The sequence below is a fragment of the Saprolegnia diclina genome (assembly GCF_000281045.1).
Source record: "Saprolegnia diclina VS20 unplaced genomic scaffold supercont1.51, whole genome shotgun sequence".
Lineage (NCBI taxonomy): Eukaryota > Oomycota > Saprolegniomycetes > Saprolegniales > Saprolegniaceae > Saprolegnia > Saprolegnia diclina.
In genome coordinates, this window is record NW_008246118.1 from 171,353 (window position 1) to 192,222 (window position 20,870).

Here is a 20,870-nt window from a genome sequence, read left to right on the forward strand (position 1 = left end):
TAGTATCTGGGAGGACAATGGTGTACATTGGCTGCAGAGATAAAGAAGAGGAAGGGGATAAATTGACAGGGGGAAGGCTTAGACGACAAAGTGAAAGTGCATGAGCATGGTCGCGGCGGCGGCAGAGAGCACGACATGCGAGAGCGCGTTGTGGTTGAAATGCTTGGACGACGGCGAGACCGCGAGGCCCTGGATCAAGCCGGACGCGAGCTTGAGCGTGAGCACGAGGAGCTCGTGGACGACGCCGCGTTCGTACGCCATGACCGACATGACGCTGCCAAAGACCATGGCCGGGAGGAACCCGAGGAGCATGAAGGACGTGTTCATGTAGATGAAGGCGAAGATCGCGACGATCGAGTAGCCAGTGCCCGCGATCCAGATCGTGAGCTCGGACGAGCCGTCCGAGAGGTAGCGCGACGCGGCGAACGCGACAAGGCAAAAGTTGGTAAGCGTCGTAAAGCCGAGCACGAGGTGCCAGCTCCAGTCGATGATCGCATCGACGGTCGGGCGCGTGACGTAGACGCCAAAGACGCGCTTCGAGCCCGACTCGGCGTCAAACACCTTCTTGGCCTTGAAGGCCACATGGTGGAGGAAGCCGCCGACGAGCGCGGTCGTGCCCATCGCGAAGAAGTAGAGCACATACCAGTGCGACTGCTCGTTGAGGTAGCTCGTCATGAACGTAAGGTACGCGATGAAGATGAAGCACTGGATGGCGAGGATGTAGTCGGTGATGATGCACGCGGGCTGGCAGTCCCATTCCTCGCCGCCGAGGTTGAGGTACGCCCAGTTGATGGCGGCCTCGACGGGGTTGGGCTTGCTCATGGCAGCGGCCTCGGCGGGCTCGGGCGTCGGCGCCGGCCGGCGCTGGTGCAGCGTGGACATGGTGGTGGTTTGAGGTTGGCTGAAGAGTGCGCTGCCTGTTGACTCGACGGCTTCCGCACCCACGATTGGTTTTGAGAGGTTCCGGCTCGCACCTCTAAAGATAAATACCTCTGCAACTGAATACTCGAATCTCGTAGATTCGGAAGAAACGTGGCAGCACGAGCGCTCTCCGTGGTCGTGTCGACACATCAGAAGGGACCGCCATCGATCCTGCTCGACGTCGGGACGCTGGGTTCGAGTTGGAAAGACATTGGGACTCGTGGCAGAGATGCGCGCCGTGACAGCGAAACTCGTTTCGTAAATTTTACGTTTGGACGATCGATCATTGGGCAATGCATTTATGAGGCGAAACAGCGCTGTACGTTGCCGACATACACGCCACAATTTAGAGTCTGAACGAATATTGAAGAACCCTCCACATTCCCACGTCGTACATGGATACCGCGCGACTTGGTCGACCCATCAGCAGAAAATTATAGCATGAGGATCCTTGTGTGCTCGGACATGCCTCATGTTAACCTCCCAAATTTGATAGCTTCTTCCGTCTGGTTTCATCCTGGTGGCAGCGTGTACCAACGCTGCGCCTTTCCGCAGTTGTCGTGTCTCTCGGGGAGCTTTTTTACTCTGCGTGTTCGTATCTCGGAGATTGCGACGAAGAAGGCGCTCCCCAGTTGTCTGACGATTCGGCCTCACATTGCACTTGCTGCTTCAAGGGCACTGGCTCTTTTCTATTCCTTACGCTGATTGGCTACAAATTCAATGGTCACCAGTGGACGCGTTACGACCGCACGATTTGAATCTGAGACGCGGCAGGTGCTTCTGCGGCGTTCGGGGCCATGAGTTGGACTGGGATGGCAAGGTTTGGCGGACAATACTGTACTTTTATGGACGACACCCGGTGTCGATGCGGGTGCGTCGATCTTGCATGCAAGGTCCACAACGCCACTCTACAGTACAAGGAATGTCCTTCCTTGTACTCACAGCCGTTGACCCGGATGAGAGTGCTCGCATGCCGCACCTGGTTTGTCCAAACATGGGGGTTACGGCAAGGGAATCGTTCTAGGCGTTTTCTAGGGTAAGGGTTTATTGACTCTTTCTGGGGTCCCGCGAGATGTTCACGGGGCTGGTACGGACATGTTTTTCAAAGTCGTTTTAGTGGCAGCAGTATACATTGTATTGGACGATCGTCCTTATAGCTATGAGAGCAGCCGATGAACACGCAAAACACAGTGGGGTCTATCAAGCAGAGGCGGTGGTCGGTGCGCTTAGACGCCGACGTACGCAAAGAGGATGAGACTCAACGACATGATGCCCATGCCACCGAGGATCGCGATCGAGACAGCGTTGCCATCAGGGCAGAACTTGACGGCCGACGGAATCAGTTCCTTGATCGAGAGCGTCACCATCATACCAGCGACAAGACCAAACATGGCACCTTCCACGGTCGGGTTGAGGCCGTCACCGAGGATAAAGAACGCAAGGATGGCGCCGAGGGGTTCCGCGAGCGACGACGCACAGGCCCACCAAAAGGCTTTGCAGCGGTTGCCGGTGGCAAAGTAGACGGGCGTCGCGACAGCAATGCCTTCCGGAATGTTGTGCAGCGCGATACCAATGGCAAGCGTGGCGCCGACCTTGAGGTCGTGGACCGCCGCCGTGTACGTGGCAATACCTTCCGGGAGGTTGTGGATCGCAAGCGCAATGGCCGTGAGGACGCCGGTGCGGTTCATGGCCGCCTTCTCCTTGCCAGCAAGCGCCTCCTTGTCGGCGTCCGTCGGCGTCGTCAAGGCCACATGGCCGTCGACGACTTGTTCGAGGCGCGCGAGGTCAGCGAGGTCGACTTCGTCCTTGAGATCGGGCGAGAGACGGTGCACAAGCGCATCGAGGAGGTAGATAATGCCGGCGCCAACGGCAAAGCAAATGTTGGTAAAGACCCACGCGTTGCCTTCGCACGTCGAGTCGCACTCGCCAGCCTCGTCGGCGTTGCCAGCCTTGAACTGCTCGACCGACTCGTTGAAGATCTCGACGAGCGAGATGAAGACCATGACGCCACCGGCAAGCGCGAGCGCGATCGAGAGGTTCTTGGCGTTGGCCATCTTGACCATGGACGCGCTAAAGATGACGAGACCGCCGATGCAGGTGGCGAAGGCCGCGGCCCACGTGAGGGCAAAGGCGATGCCGACTTCCTTGGTGATTTCCGGCATTCTTCTTCTTGGTGGTCGTAGTGTCGAGAACGCGGAGAGTTGAAGAGTGAGATCCGAGTTTACCGGCGCTCAACCACGGTCGAGGCGAGGACTTCCCAGCCGTTGACGATGCACTGTGGACTGTGGTACGTTGCGCACCGCTGTTATCGCTGGACACGAAGTGTACTTGATGCATTCGTAATACAAGAAAGGTGCACACGTGTACTCCCTTCTATCATGGATGAGGATGAGCACCCCGTAAGAACGCACTTTGCTTCAGAGTGTACCTAAGATACATGTCGTACCATCACTGGCTACCACACATTGCAACATCTGTCTGATGAAATGCAAGCAATTATTGCCTCTCATTTCGAGCCAGAGGGCGTTTTGAGCCAATGAGAAGCGACGCGTCACAGGATTGGAGGAAGGCGACGCCTGGGAAGTGTGGACCGATCATGATGCACCGGCAAGCCGTGATGTGGCATAAAGGACTATGGCTTGTCTTTGTGAGCTCGCACGTCGCACGCCAAGCAGACTGTATACAATCTGTCGTCGTCCTTCTCGGAGCCTTCCCTCGGTCTTCTCGCGAATTCATTCCGGAAGCGGACACCATTTCTGTCGCCACACTCTGTTGTGTGCTTGCTATCACGAGTCGTTCTAGAAAGCTGTCGTGCTTCGTGGGTTAAAGCTCATGTATGACGCCGGCATGGCCCAATTCCGTCGCGTACACGTCACGGGTTTGGTCGCCGAGACACGTGAGCGCTCAGTTTGTTGAGCGTGCAAAGCAAGTTTTGCCGCCGTCGGATAAGGCTCCATCACCGTTGACCACGCAGCGGTGGGTGAGACGCATTTGTTGAAGCGCTGCGCTGACACATGTGTATTTCGCACGGTCCAGCTGTACTGTACTACACTGTATTTGGACTAGGACTCGACGAAAATGGCCGCGCTGCCATGCGAACTGCTCGATACATACTAGCACACAATGAATCTGCGCCAAAAACTAGTCTTTCGTGAGACTGGACGCACACCGCTACCGTATACGAGAGCCTTCAAGTGGCACCCTCTCTTGGGAAGTTATTTGCTTGGTTGTCGCACGACAGCGTTTGCAGACATAGTCCTGTTCGTTGTCGTGAGAGAATAGACCGAATGTCGGCTTCGACCACGCAGGACCACCGAGTGCGTGATGACAGCCTTGACCTACTGGACAGACACGGTGTTCGTCACAGTCTTGTCTGTGCGCTTGGTCGTCCAAGCGACGTCTCGTCGTCGTACAAACCGACTTGCAGAACGCAAGGCTGATGGTCCATTACACAACACAAACAGCCTTTCCCACTTTGCACATCCGTTGCCCTTTCCTGAAACGTTCGGGCCCAAAAAGACACGAATCGAGAGGAACGAATGCACGTGCTTCCAGTGGTTGGTGTAGTTGTTGCCTTGATGTGACACCAGATTCTTATGCACCGTTTTGCTGGTTGTCGTGGCTACGAGCCGGCAACCATAAGAGCATCCAGGGTGGCTCCAAATTCTGTCCTACCTCATGTTGGACGTGTGGTCCGCAGAGGTGTAAACCGCCGTACCGCCGTTGTGAGCTGACGGATTGTCATCGCTGTGGCACGACGCTGTCGTGCCACCAACGGTGAGCAATGGCGGCCACAGCAAAAATAGAGGTTGCTACCCGATGGGCTCTGGCCTTCGACAACCAGAGCCCACCGTCGACACCAGCGCAGTCGTCAAATATCACTATATCGACATCGACTACGCTCTTGGTTTTCAAAATGAGCCATGCCGTACCAATAATGCAGTAGAGTTGAAGTATTGTGGTACGACGACCTTGCACTGTGACGACGTTTCGTTCAAAATGAGGCGAAAAGATATTTGCTAGTTGAAGCGTTTCTTACCCGCATCAGTCAGTCACCACCAGCTACCGATCATTTTCACTTGGCCTCTTGACACGATGGGACGAAGCGCCTACATGACGGAGGATGTGACCAGTGTCAAGTCCAAGCACTCGCTATACGGCCACGGCCGGCGCTTGTATCAGCGTGCCGTCGCGATCGGCGGTCTCTTTGTTTTGCCGCTCATAGCGAGCGACGCGCTCGTCAACAACTGGGCCATCAACGCGTACTTGGGCGACGGCAAGTTCTTCATCACGCCGATTGCAGCGGCCCAAAACGCGCAGCAGCTCAGTGCGCAGTACAGCTACGCGCGGAATCTCGGCATTCCCAACCTCTCCAACATTGGCCAATGGATCGCCAACGCCACCGTTGTCAACCTCGTCACCGAGAGCGTCGACGTGTACGTCATCAACGTCGGCGAGTTTGAACTGACGCGGACGACCAACCTTTGTCCGACGTTTGCCCAAACGTACAGTATCCCAAGCCTTGGCACCGTCCGTCTTGCGCTTGCGTCCGACTCGGTGAATTTCTACCGCGGCAACGCGCTCACGCATTTTCTTACCGACGACGCCGAGGCCAACTTGGGTAACTCCTCGATGAAGTCGACCCAGTTATACGACCTCGGTTATGTGCCCGGGCGCGCCAGCACGGACCTCCGCTTCACGCACGACGTGGTCGTTCGCAACACGACGCAGCCGCAGTCGCAGATTGTGAAATTTTACCGCATCTTTCCCCGCACGTTCTGCACCGGGTGCGCGCCAACGGCGGAGCTCGGCCATAGCGTTTGCAACTTCACCTACGTCTACAACGACACGACCAAAGTGCTTCGCGTGACCAACAGCACCTTTGTGCCCGGCTCGACCTACATGTTTGGGCTCATGATGCAAAACTCGTCATTTGGCGTCGCAGCGCTCTACATCAAGCTCCTAGCGATCGCGATCGCGATCTGCGGGTACCTCGCGGGTCGGCGCACCGTCCAGTGGCTCGAAGTCGACCCGACCAAAGTCGATGGGCTTGTCGCCCGCACCTTCCGCATCATCCTCCCCAAGCTCTTTCCATACCAGAGCAACGCGCTGAGCTACGCGTCGTTTTGCTACAACTCGGATTTGTTTGTGTTTTTGTATGCGATCTCGGTGCTCCTCGACCTCAACAATTGCTTCATCTTTGTCCGCGAAGTCAACGTGTACAATTCGCTGGCGCCGCAGTTTCTCTACTCGCTGCAAATGTTTTCGCTTTCGAGCCGGCTGCTTTGGGTCAACTGCGCCTTTCTCAAGCTCCTCAAGATCGTCGGGAGCTTTGTGAGCACCGCGTCGTACAACGGCCAGAGCGCACTCATGGGCTTTTGCAATTTGTCGTCGACCACGTCCGTGTACCTCAGCGCCGTCCTCCTCGTTTACGTCCCAGCGTACATTGAGTACAACAACTCGGTCGCAACGTCCATTCGCAACGTCAACGAAAGCATTGACGGCATCCGCGTCCGTGTCTTCGACGGGTTTTACCTCCGCGTGCTCTCGTCCGTCGGCGCCGGCCTCGTCCTCAACGTCGTCCTTGTCACGGCCGTGGACCGGCTCTGGAATTGGCGCTACTGGCAGCTTTTGGCAAAGAATTCACTCGCGCGTCAAGCCATGTACAACAGCAGCTCGATCGTGTGCGACTTTCTCGACGGCATCGAGCCCGACGCAGACGACCGCAGCGCCGCGTCGTCGATCGTGTGCCGCGCGCGCCGCCTGAGCACGCTGCAGTGGTTTTTCATGAGCCATTTGACGTGCTTTGGCTTGCCCGAGAAGCAGCTCCGCGCCAAGAAGCTCTCGATTGCACAGGTCACGGTCAAGCAGCACCACACGGCCAATTCGAGCACGCGGTCCAACTCGATTACGCACCCGACCGCGCTGCCGTTGCCGATCCCCGTGCCTGACGACGGCGCGTACATGGTGGTCCAGGACGGCGACCACAACATCCACCTCCTCGACGGCCAGCTCAACGACGTGACGAGCCTCGTCTACAACATCAAGGTGCTCAAGAACACGACTGTCACCATAAAGTAAGACAACCATGCATTTTACTGTGTTTTAGACAACTCTATCCAACTACATTTTCAAGTAATCCTACTCGACACATTGATACAAAGTCAAGAAGCGAGCTACTCGCCTCTAGAGTGCAGACAGTGTACACGCTTCTTTCGTTGCATCTGTGTCGATGTGTGGTTTTTCACGTGTCACCTGGAATGGCACCCTTGACCAGCGAGAGCGACATTGCCAGCCGCATGAGCCGGCCATATCAACCGTTCGAAATAGTCGGCGACTCGAACCAAAATACATTGAAGCCGAAGCCACCTTGATCTTGACGTTTTGGCATGTCGCTTGCTCATGCCAAAGATACTCTGAGCCAAGCCAGCACACATGTTCTGTCGCAAGTGCTGCCATTTTATTTTTTTTCCTATCCGAACCAACTTGTTTTCATATTGGAGCCATAAACTGTCGAGGCACTGCCTCGTGCGATCTATGTACGTGACCATTCAAGGGCATGAAGCAAAATCCCTTGACAGTTTGAGTGTATTTTTACATGAAATATATACAATTTTATCTATCGAATCGTAATGTGTGCGTCCTTGAGCACTTTGGCATTGAAGGATGTGCTGCCCACGTCGGCAAAGTTGCCGTCAAGCAAGTGAATCACACGGTCGCCGTCCTGAACGATCGTGAAGAACTCTTCTGCCTCCTCCTCTTCGATCGCGTCGGCTGGCTCGCGCGCCGACACGGCCGACTGCGCCGTGGGGTTGCGAAAGGCCCGCGCGACCTTGACTTGGACGAGCAGCGTCTTCTTCTTCTTCACGAGGAGGTCTTTGGCCGGCAAGCCAAAGCACGTCAAATGACTCATGAAGAACCACTGGAGCGTGCTCAGCCGGCGCGCGCGAATGCTCGTCGTCGTCGTCACGCCGTCTTCGTGGCTTTCGAGGCGCGGGAGGTAGTCGCAGAGGATCGAGCTGCTGTTGTAGACTGTTTGGCGCGTAAGCGAGTTCTTGCGCAGCGTGCGCCAGTACTTGTAGTTGATGACGTGGTCGATGACTGTGACGCAAAACACATTTGCGAGCAGGAGGTAGATGATGGACGACGCCACGCGCATGTAGCTGCCGTCAAACACTTCGACACGGAGGCCGTCGAGCGACTCCACCGACTTGGGCAGATCCGCGTGCACCGAGTTGTCGTACTCGACGAACGCGGGGATGAAGAAGAGCATGATCGCGCTGAGGTAGAGGTACGTGACCGTCGAGAAATTGAAGAACGTCATGACGTTGCTCTGCCCATTGTAGTTCGAGTGCACGACGAGGTTCCAAAAGATCTTGCAGAATTTGAGAATCGCGCAGTTGACCCAGAGCAGTCGGCACGAAAGCGAAAACATCATGAGCGACACGAGGACTTGGGGCGCCGGCGCATTGTACACGTTGACGCTACCGACGTACAAGAGGCAATTTTGCAGATCGAGGAGCACCGAGAACGTGTAGACGAACACAAAGATGTCCGAGTTGTAGCAAAACATGTCGTAGCTGAGCGCATTGCTCGCAAATGGAAAATACTTTGGGATGACGGTCCGCAGGACCTTGGCGACGATCGAGTCGGGTTTCGACGGGTCGACCTCAAACCACTGCACGGTGCGCCGGCTCGCGAGGAAGCCGCCGATGCCAAGCGCGATCGCCAAGAGCTTGCCGACAAGCGACAGCGTGCCGACGGCCGAGTTGACCATGGTCACGCCCAGTTTGTATGTCGAGCCAGGCACAAAGTCGCTCGAGATAACGCGGAGTGTCGCCGTCGCGTCACTATACGATAGCGTCATGTTGCATTTGCTGAACCCGAGCTCGGCAATCGGCGTGCACCCCGTGCAAAAGTTGTGCGAGTACATGCGAAAATACGGCACGACAACATGCTGCAGTTGCGACGTGTTGGCGATTTGGAATGGCTTGGTGAAGCGTTTATCAACGCTCGTGCGCCCGGGAATGTACCCGAGCTTCAATAGCTCAGTGCTCGACATACCGGGCGTCGCCAAGTTGGCGGTTTGGTCGTTTGTAAAGATATGGTCGAGCGCGTGCCCGCGGTAGAACGAGATGGCGTCGTCCGCGAGCGCCAAGCGAATCGATGACGCCGACGACGCGCTGTACGTGCCCGTGAAGATCGGACAGAGATCCGTGGCCGGCGTGAGCGCATACTCGCCGGCTGTAAACGTGTACATGTGCTTACTCTTGGTCACAAGGTGGTTCACCGTCACGTTTGTCATCCAGTACCCGATGTCCGAGAGGTTGGCAATCGCGCGGCCGTGGCCAAAGCTGTACTCAGTATCGAGCTCATACGCGGCACCAATACCGCCGACCGGCGTCAAGAAGAAGTAGCCGCCGCCGAGGTAGTTGTTGAGCGACCAGTTGTTGACGACTGCGTCCGCTGTGAGCAAGAAGACGACAAACGTCCCGATGAGCCGGACGGCGTACCGGTGCAGGGTGTCGGACGCGCGGATGAGGCGCACCCGAAGCGGCAGGATGGTTTCAGGGCGCATGTTGGCTACTGCCTTGGTGCAGCAGTTGACGCTATAATTAGTGGGGCGAGCCAAGCGGCGCTGAAACCGGTGGCGTCCCTTCTACTACAATGACGTCATGAACCGTACAAGCTCAGCCTCTCCTCTGTACATCGCATGCAAAATCCACACATGCCAGAGACGACTATTACGTCCGCGTCGCGTCTTCGATTGCACTGGGGCTCTTTCTCAACGTTCAACGTGTTGCTCGTGGCGGCGCTCGACCATCTCTGAAATCGACAAAACTGGGTCATTTCAGCCAAAAACAACTGGCGCGCCAAGCCAACTTCACCAGCACCTCGATTGTCTGTGATTACTTGGATGGGATTGAGCCCGATACCGACACGACAAGCGAGGCGTCAATCCTAATGCGCCGCGCACGCCGCTTGAGCACGCTCCAGTGGTTCTTCATGAAACACTTAATGTGCTTTGGCTTACCGCAGAAGGAGCTGCGAATGAAGAAGCAGTCGCTCAACAACGTGCAGTCGCGCCTCCAGACGCAACGAACCAACGGAACGCGCTCGATTGCGCGCAGCGACACTCTCTCAGCTTTGAGCTCGAAAAAACCCGGCGGCAGCAGCGACGACATTCGCGACTTGTTCTCGATGGTCGTCCAAGATGGCGACCGCCACATCCACCTCCTCGACGGTCAGCGCAGCGACGTGATCAGTCTTGTCTACAGCATCAAGATACTCAAAAATTCTACCGTCACCATCAATCAAGACAACACGTTGGTTTAATAAAACTACCTGCACGCAACTCTACCTGAGACAGTGACAAACACGCATGGCGCAGACACGACCTGCATTCTTTAGAGGTCGAGTGTTGGTCAGCATCAATGGAACAAGCGCCGAACGCCGCTCGTGGCCGAGACGAATGCCAGAAAGGCCAACGTCACTTTGCCTTTTGCAGGAAATGACGACATCCTCGCCCGTGCCGCTGCGCGAGATTATGGACGAAGCGTTCGCGCGCGCCCTCGCTGCGACGACGCACGACGACCTCCCGGAAGGCTACGACCCCAAGGACTTTGAGGACAGCCTCCCCGACGGCTACGACCCCAAGGACTTTGAGGACGACTTGCCGCCAGGGTACAATCCCCGAGATTTCGAAGATGGCCCCGACTACAGCGTCGACGCGCTGGCGGCGGACGTGGACTACGCGTTGGCACTCTCGCTGCAAGAGGCAGAGGCCGACAGCGACTATACCTCGCTCGTTTCGCTGCAAGCCTCGGTCGCCAACGACGCCGACGACAACTACGATGAGTATGAAGAGGACGACGACGACGTTGTGCCCGCCAACTTTGATTTTTCGGTTGCACCCAAGGACGACTCCAAGCCCAAGCGCAAGAAGCGGGTGCAGAAAGATGCCCGCCGGTTCTACAGCGCCGCCAAGGTGGCCGCGGTGCCTCGCCAGCTCCTCGCGCTCAAGGGCCGACTCGATGACATGGACGCGCTCATGACGTTTCTATCTACGCAAAAGAACTCGCTCGCGATTGCCAACGATGGCCACAAGATGTTTCGCGCGGCCGCGCATGTGGGCGACGACGAGTTCTCGCTGTACGTCAAGGGCACGGAAGCCGACATGCAGGTGCTACTGGCGTACGTCATGACGCAGGTCGAGTCGGTCGTGATCTTGGCCGTCAAGGACGTGGCGGCTGCGCCCGAGCCGCTGATCAGCCTCGATTAACCCTCCGTACATATAACTATCTATCTATTCCATTGAACCAAACGAGTTCGCACTGTCTCTGGCTGCATAAAGCACACGAACGTTGCGATTTCGGATTGTGTAGCGCTCTGAGCAGTCAGACATAATGGCTGCTGTGGTGTGGGAGAGGCGGCTGGCATCAACCTCAGCCATTCACGCTTCAATGCGCCAGAGCCTGACAGCCACGCTAGCACCTTGAATCAGCTGCAGGAATCATTCAAGCGCTCCAGGAGTCTATTAAAAGGGCGGCGGCGGGCCGAGCTGGTCCCAGCCTCGGGCAAGCTCCCGCCACATCAAGTTGCCACGTAAAAACCAGGCGCCGTTCCTGATCTCGATGGACCTCAACTAGGATGAGTATTCAAAAACCAAGTTTGGGCGTAGCCAGGGCATCGTTCCAAATTAGGCTTTTTCCTTTTTCGAACGATGGAACAACGCAATTCGCGTCGCATTCGATGACCAGTTTCAGATCGACGACGCGTATGCTCAAGCTGCTGCTGCACCACCACACAAAGGTCGGCGTCTTCCTCGTCGTCGCGGGCTTCGTCTGGGAGTACCCGCGCATCATGCTCGCGCAGTACGTTGTGGGCATGCTGAGCGACTACCTGCACAGCAACCACCATCGGTCAGTGCTCCTCGGCATGTACGTCGGTCTCATTGCCGCCGCCACGTCACTCTTCCGCGAAGACGCGCGCAGCGACCAGCCGTACCTCTGGAAGTACGTGCTGGCGACCCCCATGACGCTCGCTGGCGGCGCTGTTCGCCTCTTCGGCGTGCCCGTGTATTCGCTCGTCGTCGCGGTCTGGGAAGCCAATGTCGCCTTGCAGGCCACGACGGGACCGCAGTACACACACCGGCTCCACGAAGCCTACGTAGCGCGGCTCCAGTCGGTCGGCGGTGCACAAGCACTGCCGCTGTCGGCGTTCACGTCCGGTGTGGCCTCGATCCACGACCCGACGGGCGGGTACGGCGAGGTGCTTGCCTATGCGCGTTTCTCGGCCAAGATTGTGCTTGCGCTCTTCTTCTGCGTCGTCTATGGCATTGCGACCTTTTGCAACGCGCCGGGCCTCGGTACGTTATCTCGTTCTCGGTATCTTTGTTCTTATTGAGATGAAATAGCGGGCGAGAACCTCCGGGACGCTGTCCGCAACTGCGACGTAGACAGCGCCAAGAAGGCGCTCTCACGGGGCACGGACCCGAACAGCAAGGGCCACGACAAGGGCTCGGCACTGCACATTTGCGCGCAGCAAGCGCTCTCCGAGATGGCGCGCGTACTCCTTGAAGCCGGCGCCGACGTCAACTTGCCCGACGCATTTGGGTTTACGCCCTTGCACTGGGCTGTCCAGCTTCGACGCGAAGAAACGTGCATTGAGAAGCGGCTCGAGGTCGTCCGCGTCCTCCTCGAATACGGTGCAAATGTGAATGTCGTCAACTTCAATGGCGTGTCACCGGCCATGATTGCCGCGCGGCCCGAGAACGTCCGTGCCCACGACGTCATCCAGCTCTACGGCTGCGACGTCGACTAGCACGTTAGAAAGACCCAGTGCTCTATTTTGATAACTACTTATTTGTTCACCTTGCGCTTGCAGCGCAGGACGTCAGGTCGCGCGTCACCGGCAGTAGATGGTCGACAAGTGCGTGATTCGAGCTCCATGGTACGCTCATGGAGTGACGTCGACGGGATCCAACTGTGGTGATCTTGCACAAGCAGCGGTCGCATGACCACACCAACGCACACACTCGCCATCGAGGCTTGCCATTGCAGCGCCGCCTTTCCTGCCATCGACACGACTGCAACGCTGCAATCTTATAGGCGCGGGTGCTAATCTTATATGCGCGCGTAGGAGATGTGCTTCAGAGGCCGCGTGCTGCTGCTGTATCGCCAAGCAATTCCAATGGCGCCTACTAGTCGCTTGACTGCCACCATGCGTGGTATCGCGGTGACTGTAGTTGCTCGCCACCTCTGATGGATGCTCGCCATGCCCGTATTCGAATGATGGAAGAACAACGCATGCGTTCGAGTCCATTGCAGCCTCTTACCGTGGCAGTCGATGGCGCCGCCGTAGGCAGTAGGTGCCAGTAGCCATACCTCTGCGTACCTTGGGGCACCGCTCGCGCGTAGTACGGTCCCGTCGGCGGCGCGAATCTTGGCATTTGCAGCGATCGGTCGGCCAGCGCACGCAATTAAAATAAAGTGCAATCTCATGCGTCGTTTAATAGAATTACGTCGTAGCGCTTCTTGCGCGCGGGGACTCGGTCATTAAAAATGTGCGTATTTTAATGCATGCGGTGAGCTGCCATCGAGTGGCGCGGATTGGCAGATTCATTCTCGCGTTTGATTGGCTAAAAAGACGAATGTCTGGCATGTGATTGGCTGCAATAGAAAAGCGCCGTTGGCTGGTGGAGAGTCATCTCCATACAAACCGTTTGGTGGACGGGAGTCTGTGTGGGGAATTTCGTCCTTTGGCTTTTATTATTGGACTTTTCGCAAGGACTAAGGTATGGAGACGACGTAGGACGAGCTCGCTTCGTGCAGGTGGCACCCGATGCATGGCCGGCGCAGCTGGCAGCGAGGCCGCGGCCATGCGTCGGCGCAACCATCGCGAACGACCTCGACCGTGCGCATTGGACACGGCGCTCATGGCGATGCGTAGAAACAATGGTGAACATCCCCAAGGAACGTCGCACCTTCTGCAAGGGCAAGAAGTGCCGCAAGCACACTGTGCACAAGGTCACGCAGTACAAGGCCGGCAAGGCGTCCAAGTTCGCCCAGGGTGCTCGTCGTTATAACGAGAAGCAGCAGGGTTTCGGTGGTCAGACCAAGCCCGTCTTCCACAAGAAGGCGAAGACCACCAAGAAGATCACGCTTCGCATGGAGTGCAAGGAGTGCAAGGCCAAGAAGCAGCTCCCCATCAAGCGCACCAAGCACTTCGAACTTGGTGAGAAGAAGAAGACGTCGGGCCATACCTACTAAGCGCTTGGTCCTGCGTTCGCTCGTCTGTTGAGTGCCTTTTTCCCACGTCGTCGTCGTCGCTTGCGCACTGGATCGCCATGTCGAGTGCCATTTGATTGATTGATCACTGCGAGTCCAATAAGATACCTACTTCTTCATGGTGTCTCTCCTCGTGTGTCCTTCCGCATAGTGCCACCAGCGGAGGAGCTTTCGCACCGAGCCGTCCGTGAGAGATACACAGCGTCTCTTGCGCGTGCGAACCTGAGTCGCCCGAAGCGAGCCAGGAAACATCCTCAACTCTCAGAACTGAGCCAAGCTCTATTACCTCAGTGGTGTTTCTCTGAGGCCAAGACGAGTTGACTGCTCCTCAGTTGACCTACACTGGGCACACCAACCAACGTGCTACAGAAGCTGCATCGTGCAGCCAAGTGTCGGTGAACCGTCGGCAGTATTTGCAATCGTCTCTTCCTCGTCTGTTGTTGCCGGTCATCACACGAGTCGACACGATGATGGCTACTAGTACACCTTGGGTGCCCATTTCGTGCACATCTTGGCTTGGCTCTTGCACCACCGGTGCCAGGACTGTAGATATGGTACAGAGGTCGCATCAGGTTCCAAGCCACCGAGGCAAGCTGCGTACAGTGGGTGTCAATGACGGCAGGCAGCTAGCAGGCAGGTATTGTGATGCTCATCGTCGATCTAGCTTGAACCACGAGCAAAAGGCGGTGAAGCGAAAAGCTACAGAGCGATTCCGAAGTTCGCTCAAAGTTAACCTGTGTCAGCCCAACGAGACCGATAGAAGAGCACCATGGAAGAGCACGCTGACGATCAAGATCCGTCATCATATGCCATCTCGAGCGCGCCGCATGAGACTTCGTGAGCGAGACGCGTCCTTATCCCAAAGGTGACGCGTCGTGGCCACGCATGCGGAAGACGTATCGTAGCAGAGTTGATTCGCCCGTAAACAGAGGCCGAATATCGAGCTGTACAACTTGTGTGTTGCGAGTTCTTCGCTCGCGTCATCTCTCTGCTTTGACAAGGCTGCCAGCAACGCACACTGGTGACGTGGCCCTCGTCGATGGTGTAGCTGCTCAAGGCCAACGAGACGAAAACAAGTTATTAGTTACAAGGCGCGCTTAGAGGTGGGCGGGGAGGATCTTGCCCTCGCAGTCGCCAAAGCCGATGCGGTAGCCCTGGCCCTGGCAAAAGCCGCGAATGTTGACCGAGTCGCCGTCCTTGAGGAACTTGCGCGTCTCGCCGTCCGCGATCTGGATCTCGCGGGACCCCTGCCAGCTGAGCTCGAGCAACGAGCCAAAGCTGTCCTGGGCGACGCCCGAGATGGTACCGCTGCCGAGCAAGTCACCCGGCTGCATGTTGCAACCGGAGACCGTGTGGTGCACGAGCTGCTGCTTGGGGTTCCAGTACATGTACTTGTAGTTGCTCTTGGAGATCGTCGCCGCCTTGCCGTGCTCGGGCTTGAGGTCGACTTCGAGCTTGATGTCGTACGTGCCACGGGCGTAGTTGCGGTCGAGGAGGTACGGAAGCGGCGCCGGGTTCTGCTCCGGGCCAAAGCTCGGCTCGGTGCGGAACGCCTCGAGCGCCGCAAGGGGCACGACCCACGGCGAGATCGTGGTCGCAAAGTTCTTGGCGCCAAACGGGCCAAGGGGCACGTACTCCCACTTTTGGATGTCGCGCGCGCTCCAGTCGTTCATGAGCACAAAGCCAAAGATGTGGTTGTCGGCTTCGTCAATCTTGATCGAGTCGCCGAGCTTGTTGCCCGTACCGACAAAGAAGCCCATCTCGAGCTCAATGTCGAGGATACGGCACGGCGAAAAGACCGAGCCCTTGGTCGGGTCGGTGTTGTCGGCCTGGACCTGGCCGCGCGGGCGGCGGATCTCCGTGCCCGAGACAACGACTGACGACGCGCGGCCGTGGTACCCGACCGGCAAGTGGAGCCAGTTGGGCTGGAGCGCGTTGTCCTTGCCACGGAACATGATGCCAACGTTCGTCGCGTGCTCGCGGCTCGAGTAAAAGTCCGTGTAGTCGCCGATGCGCGCCGGGAGGTGCATGAGCACGTTGGCCATAGGCACGAGCGCGCGGGCGCGGAGGGCAGCGTCGTCGCGGAGCGTCGGCGTGTCCTTGAGGAGGAGGTGCTTGATCGTGGCGCGAGCCGCGTCCCACGACGCCTTGCCGAGGCCCATAAACGTGTTGAGCGTCGGCTCGGCAAAGACCGAGCCGTTGAAGGCCTTGAAGTGGCCCGCGGCGGCGATCACGGCCAAGTCAAGGACAAAGTCGCCAATGGCCACACCCGCGCGCTTCTGCTCGGGCGCGTCGCGCGTCGAGAAGATGCCGTACGGCAGGTTTTGGATGGGAAAGTCGCTCGTGGGCGCGATCGGGAGGAAGGACTCTTCGTGCGTGGCAGCCATGGTAGCAGAGGTGGATGGAGTTGGGAGTTGGACGGCGAGGAAGACGAAGCTGGCGACGCCTAAGATCGTAGCGGCAGTGAGAAACGTGGCAACTCGCTGCATCGTGGCTTACCTTGGGATGCAATTCCAAAATGAGCGGTCCAAGATGGATTTCCGCCGGTATCCTAAAGGCCATTGGCTAAAAAGGAGCCAATGGCATCGTGCAGACATTGTTCGATTACCCAACTGCAAGTGACTTGTAAACGACACAAATACAAACCGCAAGCTTATTGCGTGCTGCGTTTTCATTGGCTGAAATGACGATCGTCAGCGCTGCCATCGCGGAAGATTGCAAATTTGTCGACCGGCGACTCCACGTCACTCGATCACTCAGCAGACAGCTCGAGCACGAGTCTAGTAGAAACTAGGAGGCGCGCCGCATCCCAGAGAAGACCTTGCATACAACAGTACGAGCGTGCATCGATAGCGCGCTTTTGTTTTATGAAGGTGCTGCGAGAGTAAGATCTGAGATTCGCCGAGGCCCGAGTATAAAAGTGCACCCAGATCAACTTCAAGATGGAGTGGTCAAGCACGTTGGTCCGAGCAAAGGCCAGCGCTCGAACGTGCTTGCCAGCAACTACACTGGCTGCATCACTGCATTTTCGCTTTCATCTCATACGACATTCACAAGAGCTACTAAGCGATCATTGTTCAAGTAGTGCTAGCTTGATCATCTTGAAGCGACCATCGACATCAAGAGCTAGAAACAGCCTCGGAGACATCCAAATGAGGTTAACAGTAGTGTGTTATCACAGAAAGGAGCACAAGGCTCGTCGCTGTGCCCAATACTCTTCGTACAGATCGTAGAAAAGAGGAAGGACGTGCGGCTGGCGCTCGATCGCATCCACGTCCATCGTCCACGGCTTGATGTACTGGTCCGAGTACGAGAAATGGTGAATGTACGTGTGGTTGACACGGTCCATGAGCGACTTGTAGCCAAAGAGGTACTTGTCCACGTCGTGCTTGAGATGCGTCGTGAGCACCACGTACTCGGACGGAAGGATGCCGGCCATGTGCTGCCACTCGACGTTGAGAACGTCCATGTCGAAGCGCACCTCGGTTTCCGTCTCGATCGCGCGCTCGAGCTGCTCAAAGCGCGCATTGTCTGGGTCCACTACGAGCAGCACGGACGTGATGAACGGCTGGAGTTTCTCGAGCCAGTACGCCCGAGGCGCCCAAAAGATAGCATGTGGCAGGTGGAAGAGCGCGTCGAGGTTCTTCATGATGACCGTGTCCGTGTCGATGTAGATGACGCGGTCGTACCCGAGCTCTTGGAAGATGCGCAACTTTGTGAGCGAATCCTTGTAGTAGTCTCCGCCTGTCTTGCGCCGCCAGCGCGCAACGTTCATCGGGCGGACACCGCCGTCCGTCAGCACCTGGCACGCCTGCGCCGAGACGTCTTCGGTGACCAGCACGACAAGATCAATGAACGTCGGTGTGCCAAGTGCGCGGACTTTCTTGGCCGCGATGAGCGCGTTGCAGGCTTGGAGGTCGTCTGTCGCGTACAGCATGTAGGCCAGTTTTCGGCCGTTGGGCGACGACACGGATAGAGGAGCCCATGGCTTGAACCCTGGCGCGTGCGACGCAGGAAGCGTAGTCGCAGGAGGGCGGGTGGGCTGCGGCTTCTCTGCCACTTGCGTCGTCGTTGTCGACACGACGAGCAAGATGCCGGCGAGAGCCATGACGACGACCGCCGTGAGCCCAAGGACCAAGGTCCCATGCACGGTCGCTGGCGACCGCGGCTGAGCGAGAGATGCGTGACCGATACTCTTTCGACCGTCGTGGTCTACGATAAGACCCTCGGCGGCCTCGTCAGATACTGCATCTCCTCGGGTCGGCGTCATAGCAACGCTGAGCAGCTACGCCGAGCGGTTCGTCGAGCCGACGTGGCATTGCCGACAGCTGGTTGGGTGCGTGCAGTTTGTTTTAAACTGGTTTTAAACCCAGTTGTTTTGCCGGATATAAGGTCCAATCCGGATGCCACTTGTTCAGGGCGGGACTCGACTCCGAGACCTTGCATCGGCCATCGTGACTTGCTGCCAGCGTTGCGTGACCAGCTGCGCGAATAGAGTTCGTCTACTGAGTTGACAAAGGCAGTGACGACAAGTGAGGGTATTTGGGTGGTGACGGAGATGAGGGCTAGTGACCTAAAGGCGACTTTGACTCCAACTGCGATAGTGTAGGATGGCGGGTGTGTATAAATTCAAAAATGTACTCGTCAAATACGGACTTGCATCAACCTCATTGAGACAAGTACTCGTGGGCCTGTCGTCTCTGCAACGCGGTGGCCATGTAGCGATCCATGGCCGCGCGCTTAGATCGTCGCCTCGCAGAAGAAGGAGCCGCCGCCAGTCGGGTTGACGGTGAGGACGCAGACGCCGTCCTTGCTAATGGCGCCAGTGATGGTGTAGCGCTTGCGCCCATCCGGGGCGGGCGAGAGACCGCCGTTCTTCCCCGACGGGTACGGGCAGTCGTTCCACTTGGTGTTGCAGTTCTTGTCGACGCTGATGTTGTAGCAGTAGTTGTCGGCCGCGCCCTTGTTCCACGCGCAAGTACCGGCGTACGTGCACCACTCGAAGACGTTCTCCTGGACGCCGACCGTGTAGCTGCCGCCGAACGGGCCCATCATCGCCGACTCGCCCTGCTTGAGGTCGCCTCGGCCGTTGGACGAGAACCACGTCGCGGTCTTGTCCGTGTACTTGCACATCTTGGGGAGGTTGTTGACGATCGAGAGCTTCCCGCCCCAGAGACCCGACCCGTTGTCGGACGGCGAGCCGCTCGACGGCGACGGCGCCGGCGTGGGGGCAGGCGTAGGCGCAGGCGTCGGTGCCGGGGTCGGCGCAGGCGTGGGAGCCGGCGTGGGCGCGGGCGTGGGCGCAGGTGTCGGCGCCTCCGTCGTCGGGGCCGGCGTCGGCACTTCAGTGACCGGGACCGTCGTCGGCGCGTCCGTCTTGGTCGCGTTCTCAGTGCCCGGGAGCACGTTGGTGTCGCCAATCAAGGTCACGTTGGCCGACTCGGGTGTGGCCGTCGTGGTCACCGGGGTGAACGGACTCTCGGTCGGGACGCTGTCGAGGTGGCCGGTCGAGCCCACCAAGGTTTCGCCGTTGGCGACTGCGGTCGTCGGCTTGGGCGTGGTGGCGAGACCTTCGCCGGTGCTGGCGTCCGTCGAGCTCGTCGCTGCAAAGGTGACGACACCGACCGCGGCGACGACCGCGAGGCCGCAGCCAGCCATGATGAGCATGCGCTTCTTGCGCTGGAGATCGCCATGCTCGTTCTCCTTGTCTTCGAGGCCGCTCGGCGTCAAGTCGTTGTGGCTAATCGAGGGCGACCGCGGCGACGCTTCGCTGGACCGACCAAAGAAACCCATCTTGCAACAGCTCGTCTCGTTGCAAGTTCTCAAATGCTCCGAGACCCGTCCATGTCGCGACGGGAGCCAGCGCGTTACTCTCTGCCGTGACACACGGTCGTGCCGAGTTAGCTGCCCACCCATCTTTTACATGTGGAAAAAACAAAAACTGGCGTTTTGTAGTTACGCATTGTACGTTAAGGCTCTTTTCGATTGTCGGCGCTACCCTACCCGCCATACCAGCCATGGCGCTGCCGGAGTGTATCTCGGTCCAAGATGGCGCCAGCGCCGGACCAACCGCCGCCAGTTCCCCCCACCAGCTTAACGATACAACGACCGTGAGTACGAATGCGTGGAAGCTACTGCGTCGACCGCAGCTGCCTCCTTGCGAACGACGACCGTGGCGTTGGGTGCCTTGATCGGCGAAGGGGACAAACCTACACTGTACTCTGCCGACAGCTGGCGAACGTGTGTGCGAACGTAACATACCGCGTCGACTTGAAGCTGGGCCAAGTCGTTCGTCGTTCTCGCCGTCGATGGCGGTTTCTCCGACGCTGGGCTGTCCGGGACGAGGAAGAGTAGCACCGGGAGTGCAGGTATCAGTGCACTGGCGTGCTGCGCGGGCGCGGTCGTGGCATCAGGCAGCGTCGTGCTCTGTAGCGTTAGCATGCACACCTCTACAGGTTGTTCGTGATTGCAACCGAGCGTACACTGTAGTGGCTTTCGTGTAATGGTCTGCGTTTCTACAAAATCGCAAGGCGCCGGCGAAGCGTCATTGACTGCGGTGGCGCGATCAATGACGCCTCGACTGCGGTCAACTCGAGTGGTCGGTCATTGGACCTGGTGTTGGAATGGGACCGCGAGGATGAGGATCGGAGGCGACTCAGA

The 20,870-nt window shown here is 57.7% G+C and overlaps 10 protein-coding genes across 12 annotated transcripts; 4 read left to right on the top strand and 6 right to left on the bottom strand.

The window, feature by feature from the left end:
• Positions 1 to 5: 5 nt before the first annotated feature.
• On the bottom strand, positions 6 to 968 carry SDRG_12622 (hypothetical protein). Its single transcript, XM_008618698.1, has one exon. It carries the CDS (start codon positions 880 to 882, stop codon positions 79 to 81), a length of 804 nt encoding a protein of 267 aa, XP_008616920.1. The 5' UTR covers positions 883 to 968; the 3' UTR covers positions 6 to 78.
• A 1,173-nt stretch (positions 969 to 2,141) lies between these two features.
• SDRG_12623 lies at positions 2,142 to 3,133 on the bottom strand. Of its 2 annotated transcripts, XM_008618700.1 has the most exons (2): positions 2,552 to 3,133; positions 2,142 to 2,464 (listed from the first exon to the last, which is right to left on the bottom strand). In XM_008618700.1, exons 1-2 carry the CDS (start codon positions 3,081 to 3,083, stop codon positions 2,148 to 2,150), a joined length of 849 nt encoding a protein of 282 aa, XP_008616922.1. In that variant the 5' UTR covers positions 3,084 to 3,133; the 3' UTR covers positions 2,142 to 2,147. The 2 variants fall into 2 exon arrangements, with proteins under 2 accessions (XP_008616922.1, XP_008616921.1); XM_008618699.1 differs by having other exon boundaries at positions 2,142 to 3,133.
• Positions 3,134 to 5,016: 1,883 nt separating this feature from the next.
• Positions 5,017 to 7,002, top strand: SDRG_12624 (hypothetical protein; the record flags this gene model as incomplete). Its single annotated transcript, XM_008618701.1, has 1 exon — positions 5,017 to 7,002. One exon carries the CDS (start codon positions 5,017 to 5,019, stop codon positions 7,000 to 7,002), a length of 1,986 nt encoding a protein of 661 aa, XP_008616923.1.
• A 489-nt stretch (positions 7,003 to 7,491) lies between these two features.
• Positions 7,492 to 9,522, bottom strand: SDRG_12625 (hypothetical protein). The gene has a single exon (XM_008618702.1). The coding sequence runs from the start codon at positions 9,497 to 9,499 to the stop codon at positions 7,541 to 7,543; it is 1,959 nt and encodes a 652-aa protein (XP_008616924.1). The 5' UTR covers positions 9,500 to 9,522; the 3' UTR covers positions 7,492 to 7,540.
• A 363-nt stretch (positions 9,523 to 9,885) lies between these two features.
• SDRG_12626 (hypothetical protein) lies at positions 9,886 to 11,203 on the top strand (the record flags this gene model as incomplete). The annotated part of the gene is made up of 2 exons (XM_008618703.1): positions 9,886 to 10,179; positions 10,430 to 11,203. 2 exons carry the CDS (start codon positions 9,886 to 9,888, stop codon positions 11,201 to 11,203), a joined length of 1,068 nt encoding a protein of 355 aa, XP_008616925.1.
• Positions 11,204 to 11,661: 458 nt separating this feature from the next.
• Positions 11,662 to 12,793, top strand: SDRG_12627 (hypothetical protein). Its single transcript, XM_008618704.1, has 2 exons — positions 11,662 to 12,289; positions 12,338 to 12,793. The coding sequence occupies exons 1-2, from the start codon at positions 11,674 to 11,676 to the stop codon at positions 12,742 to 12,744; spliced, it is 1,023 nt and encodes a 340-aa protein (XP_008616926.1). The 5' UTR covers positions 11,662 to 11,673; the 3' UTR covers positions 12,745 to 12,793.
• Positions 12,794 to 13,618: 825 nt separating this feature from the next.
• On the top strand, positions 13,619 to 14,342 carry SDRG_12628 (60S ribosomal protein L44). The gene is made up of 2 exons (XM_008618705.1): positions 13,619 to 13,717; positions 13,873 to 14,342. Exon 2 carries the CDS (start codon positions 13,878 to 13,880, stop codon positions 14,190 to 14,192), a length of 315 nt encoding a protein of 104 aa, XP_008616927.1. The 5' UTR covers positions 13,619 to 13,717; positions 13,873 to 13,877; the 3' UTR covers positions 14,193 to 14,342.
• An 897-nt stretch (positions 14,343 to 15,239) lies between these two features.
• SDRG_12629 (fumarylacetoacetase) lies at positions 15,240 to 16,699 on the bottom strand (the record flags this gene model as incomplete). Its single annotated transcript, XM_008618706.1, has 1 exon — positions 15,240 to 16,699. The coding sequence occupies one exon, from the start codon at positions 16,697 to 16,699 to the stop codon at positions 15,308 to 15,310; it is 1,392 nt and encodes a 463-aa protein (XP_008616928.1). The 3' UTR covers positions 15,240 to 15,307.
• Positions 16,700 to 17,265: 566 nt separating this feature from the next.
• Positions 17,266 to 18,564, bottom strand: SDRG_12630 (hypothetical protein). Its single transcript, XM_008618707.1, has one exon. The coding sequence runs from the start codon at positions 18,478 to 18,480 to the stop codon at positions 17,386 to 17,388; it is 1,095 nt and encodes a 364-aa protein (XP_008616929.1). The 5' UTR covers positions 18,481 to 18,564; the 3' UTR covers positions 17,266 to 17,385.
• Positions 18,565 to 18,732: 168 nt separating this feature from the next.
• On the bottom strand, positions 18,733 to 20,819 carry SDRG_12631. 2 transcript variants are annotated; one of them, XM_008618709.1, is made up of 2 exons: positions 20,472 to 20,819; positions 18,733 to 20,419 (listed from the first exon to the last, which is right to left on the bottom strand). In XM_008618709.1, the coding sequence occupies exon 2, from the start codon at positions 20,124 to 20,126 to the stop codon at positions 18,951 to 18,953; it is 1,176 nt and encodes a 391-aa protein (XP_008616931.1). In that variant the 5' UTR covers positions 20,127 to 20,419; positions 20,472 to 20,819; the 3' UTR covers positions 18,733 to 18,950. The 2 variants fall into 2 exon arrangements, with proteins under 2 accessions (XP_008616931.1, XP_008616930.1); XM_008618708.1 differs by having other exon boundaries at positions 18,733 to 20,819.
• Positions 20,820 to 20,870: the final 51 nt, after the last annotated feature.